The sequence below is a fragment of the Magnolia sinica genome, chromosome 8, assembly GCF_029962835.1.
Source record: "Magnolia sinica isolate HGM2019 chromosome 8, MsV1, whole genome shotgun sequence".
Taxonomy (NCBI): Eukaryota; Viridiplantae; Streptophyta; class Magnoliopsida; order Magnoliales; family Magnoliaceae; genus Magnolia; species Magnolia sinica.
Window position 1 is genome coordinate 22,933,479 of NC_080580.1, and position 16,794 is coordinate 22,950,272.

The window sequence follows — 16,794 nt, forward strand, 5'->3', positions numbered from 1 at the left end:
ATACCTTGCAGGCCTGGGGTTTATATGCTTGAGATCTAAGGTTTAGTTTTTGTATCAGGGGTGGGATTGCAGAAGCAAGAAACAAAGAGAATAACTCAACGAGGAAGTTCACACTCATATGCAATATGAGTTTTTCCATTGCATGATCTAATGTAGCGATCAATCTGTATCAAAGCTTAGACTCCCGGTTAAGTCTGAGACTCGATTCAGTTTGTATTAGAATAATTTGCATTGTGATAAAATATATACAGAAACATGCATATGTTCATACCTCATCATCATTCTCATGGTAGCTTGTCACAATGGTACCTATAACATGAAACCCCCACATTTTCCGCTTTGGATCAAGTGATCCGGATTATGAGTCATTTATGATCCGATCACTATTTCTAGTGACCCGAAATTAGGGTTCTATATTCTTATTATTGATCAAGTTAATGAAAATTTATATTAATGATTTATACTTCTATTTATTCAGTTATAGTATGTATAACCTAAGCATGCAGGGTCTATAATTAATAACATTCATCATTTAATATATAAATTTCAACGAGTTCATATATTGAACTATATTGCACACACTATGTATGTGTTAGAGAGACACATGGCCCTACCCCCAGTGTAGGAAGTAATGTACTGCGTACCACGATTCAGGTAAACTTGGCTTGTCGAAATTTTGGCCACCAGCTGACCAACTAATATGAACCCTCCATTAGATGGAACCGCATAGGTTCATACATCCATACATAGATACAAACACACTTCTTATATAACAGAATTTGATATAAACCTCCCTTACTGAACTAAATGGTATCCTTTGCCAAAAGCACAAGTAAAAATCGAAGCACAACAAAAATCTACAAATCACAATTACAACAGATCAAACTACATACATTAGCAATGACTTCATTCTACGAAGGAAACTTCTAAGTCGTGTTTTAGAGATGCTTCATGCATTCTGGATGTATTGCTCTATGTTCTGCTTGCACTGTTTCTTTTCTTTCTTTTTGTGTAGACTGAATATTGCATCTTACTGGATAGTAAAGCAAGTTTGTTAGTTCACATATTTGGAATTTTTTCTTGGTTTTGTAAAACGGCATGTTCTCCAATACTACATGCATATAGCCAGATGCTTGATTTATTTGGCTCATACAGAAACATATTTTGCAATTTTGGAAGGCTGATGCGATGGAATCTGTGTATGTGTTAAGGTTAAAGCAGGAAGTGCCTACCACAGCTGTTGTGTGGTAGTAAAGAACATGCAGAGATGCGTTTATGCTCTCCCCAATAGTTCGGTGTTTCCAAATGATGCTATCATGGAGCTTGAAACAAACAGGATGGATTCTCGATTTTCACCTGCAGATTTCCAGAAAAAGCTACAAGTAATTTTAGATACTACTAAAATTTTATAGCATTACCCATCATACAGACATTATTATGTTCCACATTATCTCTACTCTTGGTATTCAGGGATGATATCTTTCGGTCATTAATATTAACATATTTTGTGGAACTTCTTTGTTATTCTTTGGTAGGAGATGGCATCAGGATTAAAGAATGAAATTGCAGAAAGGTTATTGGATCTCAATGTGTCAACTTTTAGTATGACGCCGGTTAAGGTTTGTAAGTTGCTTTATTCATAATAGGTTGCTGTTAATGCTTGGTATATCTTACATCTTGTGTATTATTATGGATCTCATTTCTTTATTATTTTCCTTTCTTAATTATTCCCTACATTACATGGATTGTATTGCAGAGGGCTTATGCGTTCGAGCGAACTGACATGCCTATTGGGCAGCATTATGTTCTCAAAGTCAACTACCCATTTAAGGTATGTCAGTCTGAATATGAGTTTGCTTTCTTGAGAATTTTAGTATAACACAGTTCTCTTGCATGTCTTCTAGTATATTCTTGGCAATTTGCAAAAGGAATCTTGCTAATGGTTCATGCAAGTATGATTTCTGTGCAATGATTAATAAACATGATTACATTTATCATTCACTGTATTTTTTCTTCTGGTCCAGTGAACTCATTCTTATTTAGCATAGGGAAAATATCATGTGTGCACAGGGTACACTGAGAGTTGGTGCACACCTCCTATGCAATAATGGTAGGCGGTCACCTGCATTTCAAAATGGTCAATTCACATTTTGAAATGCCACCATTTTGAAATGCTTGGAGATGTCGGCCTACCACTTTTAATGGCATGAAACATTGTGCACGGTGACAATTGGCTAGTACATATTCACTGGTCCTATAGCTTTTAATCATGTCAACCAATTGGTCTTACTACTTTGACAGTAGTGAGTTAGATGCTATCCATCTACTCAGTTTCTGCTTTGGTAGCAGTTGCCATTTTTTCTATGTATTCTACAGAAGAAAATATAACATTACTTCTTTTGAATCACTTCAGCAAACAGCTTTCAAGGTGCATAGCAAATGATGTCCTGTTATCTAACATGCATAAATTGCATCTAAGATGATCTAGGCCATATTGGTCTTGTGTTTAAGATGTACGTTGCCCATTCCAGTCATTTGATTACTTTCTGTTTCTTCATTTACTTCTTTATGAAATATTTCTCCACTAGCATCTATTAAAGGCAAGTCTCTCCACTGTGCCTTTCCCATGTCTCTTTCAAAATAAAGCAGACATTGTAACTGTGATCTTGCTTTAACCATCCATTTAGAATGACTTGGCATCATTGTCTTAGCCAGGCATAATGGGTGTGGTGCCACATAACAATTTTTTAATTTTTTTTTCATTTGACATCATCTGACCGAGTTTGCTTTCGTACCATGTTCTACCTTTTGTGCTCGAATCAATTTGGTTTCTTTTGCCACTAGTCATGAACGTTTGAGGTGGTTTCTTTCTCTTTCTTTTCTTCTATGATGAAGATATTGTTTGATTCTTTGCTCTACCATCCTGCCAGATTTTTATCTTCGGTGTAACTAAATTGTCACATATAATTTTTTATTTTTTGATAGATAACAGATTTATTAAGAAGCTCCACTGAAAAAGGCGGGAAATAATACAAGGAAACAAAAATGAAAGGAAAAATTACAACCCCATAAGGGCAATATAAGGACACAAGCACTAATTCCTTAAACCTAGAAGCCCACTCGACCACCCAAGCACCACCTTGCAAATTGCAATAGATCCGACCTTCTGGTTCCGATCTATTCACAATGGCTATTTCTTTCTTCCCATATGGCCCAAAGAATAGCCATTGCTGCCAACTGCCACACCACCTTTCCATCTTTCCCGACTTCGCCTTCGTGCCACGAAGTCAAAAAGGAGGAAATGGAATTTGGCATCAACTAACTGACGTTTATAGTTGAAGAAAGCCTTCCCATAACTTCCTCGCAAAAGGGCAATGCGAAAATAAATGGTCCATCTGCTCAACATCGCCCATACGCATGATGTAGATATTCGGAATTACCATACCTCTCTTGCATAAATTATCCATGGTTAGCACCCTGTTCCTTCCAACCGACCAAAAGTCTTGCACATATCCTGCCACATTGAAAGGTGGAATTTTTTCTGCGCCTCTTTCCCGATCCAAAGGAAATCACACTTGAGCTTTTTGAGCTTGTCCGACATTGATCTTGGGCATTTAAACAACGACAGGAAATATAGGGGCATGTTGGAGAAAGCTGCTTTGATCAATGTTAACTGGCCTCCCAAAAAAAGATGCCGACTTTTCCAATAAAAGAGCTCCTCTCAATTCTTTCAACAACTGGATCTCAAAGATGCTTTGCTGGCTTTCCTATGCATAGAGGCAATCCGAGATAAGAAGGAAAGGATCCCATGCCACAATCAAGCAATTCCGCCACAAGCCTATGTATCTCCTCCTCCAATATGTAAGTTCCTAACATCTTGCATTTCAAGGAATGCGCCTTCAAGCTTAAAACAACTTCAAAGCATGTGACAAATTTTTGCAAGTTGTCCACCATCTCTGCCTCTGCGTCGCAAAAAAGGATGGTGTCATTCGTGATATGAAAATAAGTTATCAAGGGTCTCAACTCTGTTACTTCGAACCAATCCAATTCTCGAACTTTTAGAAGCATCTTACCAAGAGCCTCGGTTACCACGACTAAAAAAGGCGGATAAGGGGTCACCTTGATATAACCCTCTCGATGCCTTAAAATAACCCTTGGGGGAGCCATTCACAAGGACTAGTGTTTGAAGTGTCAATATCGCTATAAGTTTCGCTGCCAAGGATATGGAAACACTGTTGATATCGCCGATAATATCATTGATAATTGGAAATGTGGGGAAACATGGGGAAAATGGTGGAATTTTGTAGTGAAACTTAAGGAGATGCTAAAAATACACAATTGAATATTTATGAATAAAAATTTGTGAAAAGAATGCATGAATAGTCTACCCTGACCATTTTTCAATTTCAATTGCTGTATGGAAGGTAGCAACATATTTCAGGTTAACAATTGCCCGGTGATGGAACATGCTCTGTTTTGTAGTCAGCAAGCATAGTAAAACATGAGTTAATAATACTGGTTATTCGACAAATGGCATTTACTCTTATAAAACTAAGGGTTCTTTTGGCATCTGTACTCTAATTGAATAAGAGCTTTTTCAATAAGAGCTACTCTAATAAGCTCTTTTTGTTCTAGCTCTTGCTTTAAACAAGCTTGTTTGGTAAAATCACTATTTCGAAATTGAAAAAGCTATTATTTGAAATGAGCAAGTTTGGAAAAACATTTAAATAAGAGCTTTTTTTAGGGGTAGTTGTGTCATGTTTAAAGATTACGAAAGCTCCATTATAAGAGCAATCCAGATGGTTGTTTTGGTGGATCTCACGGTTCTCACCATAGATGGACCGTGCCCCAAATGACAAAAGACTGGATGGCTGCATACAATCTTCATGTTTTAAGACATTTGGGCTATCCATTATGTTGGATATTGGATGTGGATCATCCATCATATGGCACCCAGCTTTGATGTGGACTGTCCATTGTGTGAGCCAAACCTTCAAAGTGGGCCATCCATCATGCAAGGTCCGTCTTGGATGTGGACCATTCATTAGTAGGGGCCCACCTTGATGTAGGCCATCCATCAAGTGGGGCCCACCATCAATACTAATTGTCCTTTATGTGGGGCCCCTCATTGTCCACTACCCATCACCCATCATGTGGAGTCCACATTTGATGTGTCCACATTGTGGGCCCAACCTTCGAAGTGGATTGTCCATCATGTGGGGTCCACTTTTGATATCCACCATTCATTGTGTGGGGCACACCTATGTGGATCATCCATCATGCGGCTCACTTTGGATATGGGTTGTCCGTCATGTGAGACCTTGGATGTGGATTGTCCATTAGGTGGGGCCACTTGATGTGGACTGTCCATTATGAGGGGCCACACTTTGATGTGGGCCATCCATCATGTGAAGCCCACTTCGTCCATTATGTGGGCCCACCTTGCCGTGGACCATTCATTGTGCGGAGCCCCACCTTCAATGACCATCATCCATAATGTGGGTCCCACCTTTGATGTGGACTGCCCATCAAATAGGGCCCACTTGATGTGGATGTTCCATCATGTTAGGCCACACTTTGATGCTTGTCATCCATCATGTGGGGCCCACTTGATGTGGATAGTCCATGCGGGGCTGCATCAAGCCATCCATCATGTGGGACCCATCTTTGATGTCCACCATCCATCATGTAGGTCCCACCTTTGCTGTGGACAATCCATCATGTGGGGCCCAACCTTTAATATGGGTCATTCATCATGTGGGCCCACCTTTAATGTCAACCTCCCATCATGTGGTCCCACAATCAATGTCCACCATCCATCATGTGGGTCTCACCTTTGATGCAGTCCGTCCATCATGTAGGGCCTACTTGATGTGGATCATCCATCATGTGGGGCACACTATGATGCGGGCCATGAGGCTCACCTTTGATGTGACTGTGCATTATGTGGGCCCACATTTGCTGTGGACCATTCATCATGTGGGGCCCTACCTTCAAATGGGTCGTTCATCATGTGAGCCTACCTTGGAGATATTGTAAAGAGAAAAGGAGGGCAAAATGGGAATTACTTCAAACTTGTCCAAAAATTAACCAAAAATGTCTACCCGTGTAAGCTAAATAAGTTCTTTTTCAAAAAGTAACCCCTCAACTTATAAAATCGAAGTTTATTTGCTACTTTCTAAACAAATAAGCCCCCTAATTATGCTTTTACCAAATAGTCTAAAAGGTTTTTTTTAAAGAAATAAGCCAATAAGCTCTTATTTGTGGAGATGCCAAATGCCGCCTAAGACCTTGTAAGAAATCTGTGTTTTTTTTGAAGATTCACGAGGATTATATTAAAAAGAAAAGGAGAAAAACAGGGAAACGGAAACAAGAAACAAAAGAAAAGGAAAAAACAACAAAACAAAACAAACGCAATAGAAGGGCCGCTGAGAAGGCGGACCGACTATGCTCCAAGAAAAAGAAGATCACACCCCTTTAGCTTGTCAGCGTTGACAGTCCATTCTACGATAAGCTGCTTGTAAGAAATCTGTGTTAAGGGCATCAATGTAGAATCTCAAATCCTAGTACCAAATATGTACAACTACTGAAAAAATAAATATTTTACAGTTTCTATCAACACTCCCTATCATGTTGGTTGGAGTTTCCTTCTATATGAAGCCTACTTATTAGGTATTGAAGGATTACAAACTATGAAACAAGGTGATGACATTTTGGTAATGTGTCATGTTGACATGTGTCTATGTCAGAGTGCTGGGCGCTCATTGACACACTGCACATAAAGACTGCTATTACCATTATTATTTATTAATACTTTTACATATATATAATTGAGTTTTAGGTTTACTGTGATATTTGGATTATTTACATAAAATAATTTGATGTAAGATGAATTAAACTCTGCCAAGAACCAATGTCCCAGCTGGTTCCAAGTCCTGAAAGAGTTTATGTCAAGCAGGCAGCTGGTCACAGAATTTTTGCCAAGCAATCATGGAAATACTTGCTTCAACTATGGTTGGCAAGAGAGGATTCATCAAGCTGACCCCAAATGGTTAGAACGAGGCCATGACAACAACAACGATGCTGATGACACACACACACATGCATGCGGATGGGCCACCTACACATATTGGGATGTTGAGTTTTCTAGGATCCCCATGCCTAGCACCTCACATATCTCTAATGCAATATCTAATGTTCCCACCTACCATTGTCGCTAAAAATTCAGAACATAGTAGAATCAAAATTAAGAAATCATACTTTAATAAAATGCTTTGTGCAACACAAATAAATGCAATATAGATGTAAACTTAACATTGCCTTTGGAGAAGCATGACTAATGCATGATCGTTCTGGCAAATTTGGGTCTATTGCTCAAGAAAGAAAAGTAACCAACTACTCGTCACAACTATTGTTGTGAAGATAACATCATCATCATCTAAACCTTATCCCAACTAATTGAGGTCAACTACACGAATCCTTTTCTGCCATTCCACTCTATCAAGGACCATACCCTCAGTTAAACCATGGATCATCAATTCTTTTCTTACAGCCTTCACCCATGTCCTATTGGGCTTTTGGCTTGACCTTTTTAGGGCCCTAAACTTGAACTAGTCAATTGTGAAAATATCAAAATATATTTCAACAAAATTATTGTTTATTGTATGTGACACAGCAAATTTGCACTTATGTTGTCCATTTTTATAAGCAGTTTGTTGACAGATGAAGGCTGGGAGTGGCCTTTATTGGATAACCTAGAATTCCCTTCATTATTTGAGGCTCAAGCTAAGGTCCTTGAAATCCTAGTGTCGGAGGAGAAAGTGAACTTGAAATCTCGGTGTTAGAGGAAGTGAACTTGAAATCTCGGTGTTAGAGGAGGAAGTGAAAGTGGCAAATGATTCTCTAGGTAGAGACAAGGCCCCAAGGTTGGACGATTTTCCAATGGCATTCTTTCAGACTTTTTGGAGTGAGATCAAGAACGATGTGGTTGCCTTTGCAAAGGAATTTTTTGAAAGGGGCTAGTTGTCTAAGGAGTTGGGGGCCTCCTTTATTGCAAGCATCCCTAAAATTGAAGGTTTTGAAAGTTTGAAAGATTTTAGGCCAATAAGCCTCTTGGGGAGTCCGTATAAGATCCTTGCCTTTTGATTCTAAGTTGTTCTCGCATCTATTATCTCAGATTTTGGATTGTGTTGCTTCCTAATGAATGTATTGACTCAGAATTTAAAGAAGGAAAAGTGAGGGGTGGTTTGCAAGCTGGATATTGAGAAAGACTATGATCACGTTTATTGGGCTTCCTTTCCTCGATTATATGTTGGGTAGGTTTGAATTCAGAAATGTGTGAGCTCCGCCTCTTCTTAGTCTTGTTCAAAGTATCCCTGATATTATCTAAATATCCCCGATATTATTTGTATCTCTAGCTTGGCGATACCGATGACACTGGTGGCAATACTGATAACACTGTTAGTATCAGAAATTCCAGGTAGTAGCGATGTATCACTAAGTATCGCCAATATATCGATATCACCAATGTATCGCCAATATTTTCGATTGTGAAAATTCTAGATGTCTCTTGTATTGCCAATGTATTGATATTACTAGTGTATCACCAATATTTTTATTGTGTAAATTTCATTTATCTCTTGCATCACCAATGTATAAGCAATATTTCAGTAATATTGCCGACATATTGATATTGCAAAAAATCTGTTTATTAAAAAATTTTCCATTTCAAATTTTTTTTAAATTTTTTTTTTTTTTTTATAGGCTCATGGTTGTTAAATTTGTTGATGATAACATCCATAATATTGTGATATTATTGTTTTCACAACATGCGCAATATGGAGACCACACTCTTTTGTTTCCTTTCCAATTGTCGACGGTTTCTTGGCGCAATATCATGTTGTCAATGTTCTGAAATATCGATGAATATTTGGATGGATGGGATGGTTGGACTAATTTCTTATGACAGCACATGCTTTTAGGCCCCCATTAAATGGATACTTATTATGACAACACATGCTTTTAGGCCCCCATAAAAGAATGCATTTTTTTTAATTCCTAAATATGCAAATGTGTATTTTTAGCGTCTCATGAAGTTTCATTGAAAAATTCCACCATTTCCCCCATGTTTCATTAATATTTCATTGCATTTTCGGTTATCAATGATATTATTGACGATATCGATATTTTTTCCTTATCCCCGGCCAACAAAACTTATAGTGATATTGATACTTAGATTATCCCTGGCCAACAAAACTTATAGTGATATTGATACTTCGAACAATGACGACAACACATGCTTTTAGGCGCCCATTAAATGGAAACTTATTATGTATACCTCGGCATGAGTTTCCAAGCCACCAAAGCTCAACATGATCCCTTTTGGAAATTAGCTCCCAAAATCGGCGAACCTCTTTTGGGATCACTATAATGCAAAATAGAGACTGCCTGTGACGTGGCACACAATCAACAAATTTTCATCACATCCTTCTGAAATCCAAAGTTTAATAAGAAGCACAGGTGCTTTAAGACCCATTAAATAAGTGTTTTAAATAGCGTGTAGCATATAGCGTGGCATTTGGTCCTCTATAGCGTACAGCATAAGCTACACAATCCTTAATACATTTAATTGAAATAATATAAAATATGATAAAAATTACAAAATGCATAATTTTTATGAGTTCTTGACTATGAATCTGGATCATCAACCACTTATTTTCATGCAAAATCTCTCTCTTTGCCTTTAGACATCTCTAAGTGTGACTTTTTTTTTTTTCTCCGTATTTATTGAAACATCACAAATTCATGATATAGACCACAAATTGGATGCTCCGGATTGATATAAGTGTTCTACCTATGATATGGACCACAATTTGGATGGTCCAGATTAGGTTCATGTAGTGTCTTGTGTCATAGGTACAAGTCATCACCATTTTAAAATAGGTGTTAAACAAACATAGAAAAAACACTTAAAAAATGAGATTTCAGGTAGCTTACACTATCCACGCTAGGCTATGTTACATGTAGTGTACGCTACATGCATTGTAGCTTACACTACATACCTTGTAGCTTACGCTACTAGGGAATTATGCTACTTGCGTATGCTATGCTACGTAGCGTACGCTACACGCTATGCTACAACGTTACTGAAAACACTGCATTAAATGCACTGAGAAGCCGGATTTGTTTTCCATTGGTTCAATTACCTTATAGGAGTCGCTGCTATAATCTAAAAAGTTTATAACGCTATCTGGATGTAATGATCTTGGGATATTTACTACCATACAGACTTTATTTCAAAATACATAAGATAGCTAGAAATAAATTAAAACTATACGAGTATTACACAGTACTGCTGAAGTACAACATAAAATAGATTACGTTTTGATCCTCATAGGTTTGTCAATGTGTGTCTGACATGTTAGTGACATCAGACATGGGTGTTGGACGTTGCAGTTTTGATAAATGAACTGCCCTTGCTATGAAGGTTGCTCCCACCATCCTTATGGAATTTACGTGCAGAAATAGTATATAACTTTCTCTAAACTTTATATGGCATGATCGTTATGAGTTATGGAGCACTGACGTTGAATTCAACAAATGCAGGATCCACCACTTCCATTGGATCTGAAAGGAGAGCATTTCTTTGCTCTACTTGGTAGTCATAGCAGGTATATTCAATCACAATGGGATCTTACAATGTTTTGTTATTTGCCTATCTTCCCTACACATGCACACACATGAGAATTGCTCACACACAACACAGCTAGTTGTACACCCAACTAGTTGGTGTTTGGGTCCCACCATGGTGTTTGTATAATATGACATCTTACTTGTCCAACAAGGTTGTCCCACCATGAAAATGGGACACCCCAAGAGTCAGGTGGATCCAACTATCAGATGGGGCACACTATAGAAAACAATGAACAACCACCCAAAAAAACTCCACATTCACATAGGGTGCATCTAATGGTTGGATTGACCTGATTTTTGGGGCATTCCATTTTCATGGTGGGGCAACCTTGCAAGAGGCCGAGATGTCATACAAACACCATGGCGGGCCCCACACGCCAACTAGCTGTGGGAGCCTCTCTCTCTCTCTCTCTATATATATATATATATATATATATATATATATTATGTTACAATTTTTATTTCTTACAGTGTGTAGTACCTGTACCTCTGATACATTTGCAGTTCACATGATTCTTTACGTTACAATTTTTATTTCTTACAATCAAGCTTCCTTAAGAATACACTCTATTGAAGATAACTCCTGTTCTATTAACTTTTGAGTCAAATAAAAGTAACAACGTGCATTAAAAAAAATAGAGATTTGCTAATTGGAGAAAAGAAAAAAATAACTTTGTGAAGATACTCCCTTTTAAGTAGGAAGCCTTGTAATTGTAGGCCAAGGTCTCCAAACTTGGAGGCTGTTGAAGTTGAGAATCTTATAGTTATTTCTTACATGAAGATGCTTAGTATTTTATTGATCTTGTATTTTTCTTCGCAAACGTTTATTTAACAAGACTGAAATCCTATAGCCTTCATCACTAGAAGGAGCAAGATCATTCCTGTACATTTGGGACCAAAATAGTATCTCAAATGGCAATTATATATGAATGAATTCCAAAATAGCATAAACACAAGCATTGCCAAAGCTCTGTGTACATTGTTTATGTACCTGAATTATGCTGGGGATTACAGATTTTTCTTCTCTTCTCATCCCACTTGTACGTGCACTCCAACTAGACCCTGTACCTTTCTGTAGTTAAATGCTGCCCTTGTTTCACGTTAACTATTCCAAGCACCTGATTAAAGAATCCTATAAATTTCACAGATAACAAATGACAAATGTGTTTGTCTTTTATGTCCTTCATTTACACAGTATTAAAAAATGTCATGTAATGGCTGTAACGACCATTATGTAACAAAATGGTGGGACCTATTTCGCGATATGGGGCTGTAACACCCATTCCAGGAAAAAACTGGCCAGTGATATCTTGGAGTTATATTTGTTATCCTAGATTGACATGTTGCAGCTAATTAAGGTGTTGATATAGCAATATTTGTGGGCCATAAAATTCCTCAACAACTCAAGATAGCATTGAGTCATGTTCCGTTGTGAGCCAAATGTTGCTCAATATGAGAGAAGCTTGGTTTGATTGAAAGTTATGGTAAGCACGTCCCACAAGGTGCTTTTAGTGATATCATTGACAGCTTGCAAATGCTGCCAAATTGCCATTAGCATTACGTACATACTGGGCCTAAAGTAGGTAGCATACAAAATAGGCATCTGGTCAAATGTTCAATGGGGTGAACTTTTTAGTCCAACAAGCGTCTAATGTGGTGTGGAAATTGAAACCCGAATGGGTCAGTGATCATTTGTCTGGTTTTCCACCTATAGTAACAATTTTTTTATTTTGAAGCAATCCTTGAAAAATTAATTTAATGACAAACAGTCCATCCTCGATCCCTTCTCTTGTGGCCTGTTTGGATTGGTAGAGAGGGAAAGAAAAAGGTCATTTCCCATGAACTACTTTTCTTTTTCTGTTAAACTTTTTTTTTTTGTAAGGCATTTTCCCATGGTGAAAATTTTCTTGGGAAATGGCTCATTTATTTTCTCATCTCCGCCTGTAAGAAACAGTGTTTTGCATGCTCATAGGAAAGGATTTCCAATGTGTCAATATGCCACATGTCAGACATGACGCCATCCATCTCCAAATGCCGCACATATGTTTTGTTTTTTGAAATGATGATTATACTATAGCTAAAGGCCGAAGCCAGAATTTACAAATTTACAAACGCCCCACATGTTACATGTGCCAATGTGCCACGTACCACATGCCAATGTGCCACTATTCATCTTCATGGGCCACATGCAACTCTATCTAGCTTCTAGCCCCCTAATCCCTATATGTGCCACATGTTCCAATGAGTCGGTGTGTTGTAAGCACCTCATATAGGCCACATGTACCACCGTCCATATTATCTTGTCGCACATGTGCTACATGCTCCGCCATCCATTTTCAAGCACCCCACATATGTCATGTGCCAATGTTCTATGTGTGCCACTATCCATCAAGTACTACGTAAATGCTACTGCCAATAGCACCCCATATGCCATGCGCTAATGTTTCACTTGTGCCCCATGTGCGACTGGCTATCTTCAAGTTTCCCACATGTGATATGTGCCAATGTTGTATGTGCCTCTGACTACCAAGTTTGCCAAATGATAGATTTGAAGATGGGCACCAAATTTGAAGGAAATTTTATTGAAAAACAAACAATGGAAACTTCTTTTCCTTTTTCTTTCTCTTGGAAACAACATTTCTCTTCCTTGTATGGCCCACCTTTCAAGAAAAGATTCAATGTATGTTGAAAGCTCAATCTAAAGACAAGCTGCAATTGAAGATCTAGAACCCCACCGCTTGTTAGAGTTTGAGGGAAGTGTTGAGAGTACTCAACATTCTATTTCTTTGTATGTTATGTTTATTGCCTTGTGTTCACAACCCCAAGTGTAGGGAGGCGATGTAGTAATAACTCGGTGAGACCGAGGTCAAATCCATAGGGACTAAACTTGTACGTATTATTAAAACAACTAGAACTAGAACTAGAATAAGATCTAAACCTAAATCTGGAATAAAAGAGAGTAATTGTGAATGAAATTTCAATAATCAAAAGGAAACTAGAGCGCCAAGGATCCACTTGTAGCTATCAGGATGCTACCTCACTTGATTCAAGAAACACAATTGGAATTGGAGTCCTATCTTATCCAATTGGAAGATGAAGCAATTTAACCAAATCTGAACTTTTCATTGACCTAGTTACACATGAAGGAGTATTATGATGATTGGAAGGGATTCCATCATCCTACCATGCCCAGGAGACGAAGGTGAACAACATGATTTACCGATCTCACAACCTCATAATGGAAAAGAAGATATTCAAAGTTATCACAACATCTATTGTAATTTGAGTCATAATAAATCATAGAAAATTGAAAATATTCTTTAAATTCAAATTAGAAATCAATGAGGTTCAAGAAAAAACAAGAATCAAAGCAAGAAAATCATCCCAACACGCTACAAGCTTCACCTCTTGGCCTTAGCTAAGAGGTTTAGCCAACTATAGACATGATTGGAATTAAAACCCTTAAAGAAAACATGAAAAATAAATAAAGAAAAAAGACACTCTTGGGAGGCTGTTCCACCCTTTTGCTCTGCTTCTTGAAACTTAATTTATCGTTAAAACTCCTCAAAGAACCCATATCTATAGCCTTTGTCCGACCGTCTTTGAAAACCGCTTCAAATTTACTCACTCTGCGTAACGCGTTCGATGTCATCAAACGTAACTTGAATTTGGAAATCGCGCATTTTTTGCACTGCGTAACGCCTTTCGCACTGCGTAACTTTTCACATCATCAAACATTCCTTCAATGTCATCGAACAAACCTTCGATGTCATCGAAGGTGTTCGATCAATCGAGAATGTGTCCAAAGTGTTCTAGCGAGTTGCTCCAGAAATCTTGAAAAATCTTGATGTCATCGAACGGCCTTCGATGTCATCAAACTGGTCTTCGAGCAATCGAACATGGGCGAACATGGGTTCAATGTCATCGAGAAATGTATCCAATTTGTTCAGCAACCAAACTTGATTTCATGTAATTCTTCGATGTCATTAGACAGTGAAGTTCCGATTCTGTGAATTTCTGCAATTTGCACTTTTGACTTCCTTCTTTCTCCACTTGGTTTTCTTGAATCTCGGGGTCTTGAAATTTTCAATCTTGGTTTCCTAAGATCTATCCCTTGCCTTGGTGATTCTTGAGCATCAAATCTATGCTTTTAACATTTTTTTTTTTTCAATCCAAGCTCTCAGATTCACCTTGCAATACAAACATGTATAAAATATACCCATTAAGCATTATCATGTTCATAAAACCAAGATATAAACTGGGGGAAATATGCAATATTTGCTACTCAACACCTTGTGACTGTGAGTGTAGTCCCAATGTGTGGGTTGTAACTCCTATCTATTTAAAGGGGCTCAAGTCATCTAATCTTGTGTGGATTATGTATCCATTTTGCTTGCACACTCCGCACAAGAATAAGTGATTTGAGCCCCTTTATATGGATTGAAGTAGAACCCACTTGCCCAAAAGTATCCACTTTGGACTGAAAGCACAAGATGATTACTAAGACACAACAGAATAGAAGGTTTGAGTTTGTATTCTCAACACTCCCTCTCAAACACAACATGGTTGGGTTCAAGATCCTTAATTGTAGTCTTTTTATATTGAGCTTCAATGTACATTGAATCTTCTTTTAAGATAGAGGTGATAACCAAACTTGACAACCATCAAGCCACAAACTGTCATTCACATGCAAAATCTTCAAAGACATTGGGTTGAATATTACACAACAGGTGAATGAATTATATCCACAACAGATAATAAAAATTGCTCAATAAAGGAAGCAATGATCAATGTAAAGGGGAAAGTTCCAAAGCTGGTTGAAAACCTCCATGTTAAGTTGTGTTCAACATTCTGTCTAGTAGTTTGTGCGTTGAGTAGAAGCAAGATTGAAACACCTATTTTAGAAAGATCCATTGCATTGATTGGAAGGGATTCCATCATCCTACCATGCCCAGGAGATAATGGTGAACAACATGATTTACCAATCTCCACAACTTAAAATAGATGAAGAAGATATCATCAAAAGCCTCCACAGAATCTACTGTATTAAAGGCACAATAAATCATAGAAAACTAAATATATTCCTCAAATCAAACTAGAAATCAATGAAGTTCAATATAAACTTGAATCAAAGTAAGATAAACATCAAAATAAATTATAGGTTTCATCCCTTAGCCTTACCTAAGACATTAGCCTAACAAGACTAACATCATAGAAGAAAAACAAAAAGATCAATTGGAACTGTGAAGAAATCGAAGTAGAAGAACGTTGTTAGCCCTCCACCCAGGCCTTCTCTCCCTTTCCAAACCCTAAAAGAGTAGCACCCGAACCACATCTATATTGTTTGAAATCGGTACATATCGACTGATATGTGCTGGCATCATTCATGAACGATATGGCTATCTCTTTCGGTATTAGCTTGAAGCAGTCTGATATAGGGCAATACGGGGCCGTATTGATGATGAATGATAAGGTACCCGATACACTGAATTGGGACCTTGATATTGACCCTAACAATTCCCAAAGAATCTCATAAAGATCCACTATGGTGATCACACTGTTGGTCAATGGTGACATTGAAAAAGTGATGCACAACAAAAAAGGTGAAAATGGTGGTGGATAACGACTCTTCATTGGATAGTGATCCATCATGAAGATACGCTTCTCCAATAGTGGTGACGATAATGTTTACAAGGATGATGGGCTTCTTGCTAGCACTGGACCTTTACAAAAAAAAGAAAAAAAAGAAAAAGAAACTTGTTGGCAGTAGTGAGATGAGTGCTGATTAGTAAGAATGGAGAAAGATTAGAATGGAGGGTGTGGCAAAGGCAAAATCGAGGATGTTGAAGTGGTTGATCGTGGGGATTTTTTCAGTAGCCTGCATATTGGTCACTTGGGTAAAAACAACGAAGAATAGACCAAATAAACAAAGTTAATGGGATCTAATTTTCTTTGATACAATATTAAACAACTAAAAAAAAAAAAAACGTAAGATATTTATATTAAGAGACAGTTTGAGGCACTCTTACTAGATTAGAGCTCTAAGGTGTGCAAAGTACTATTTTGCTTACATGCTCCACCTAAGATCAAATGACTTCAGCA

The 16,794-nt window shown here is 37.8% G+C and overlaps 1 protein-coding gene across 1 annotated transcript in view; it reads left to right on the forward strand.

Annotated features, from left to right (window-relative positions):
- LOC131253082 (DNA polymerase alpha catalytic subunit) overlaps positions 1 to 16,794 on the forward strand; it is a 36,449-nt gene that overhangs the window by 3,767 nt on the left and 15,888 nt on the right. Inside the window, exons 2-5 of the mRNA XM_058253909.1 lie at positions 1,212 to 1,382; positions 1,536 to 1,619; positions 1,757 to 1,831; positions 10,606 to 10,670. Coding sequence (XP_058109892.1) covers positions 1,212 to 1,382; positions 1,536 to 1,619; positions 1,757 to 1,831; positions 10,606 to 10,670 — 395 coding nt within the window. The remainder of the gene's footprint in view (positions 1 to 1,211; positions 1,383 to 1,535; positions 1,620 to 1,756; positions 1,832 to 10,605; positions 10,671 to 16,794) is intronic.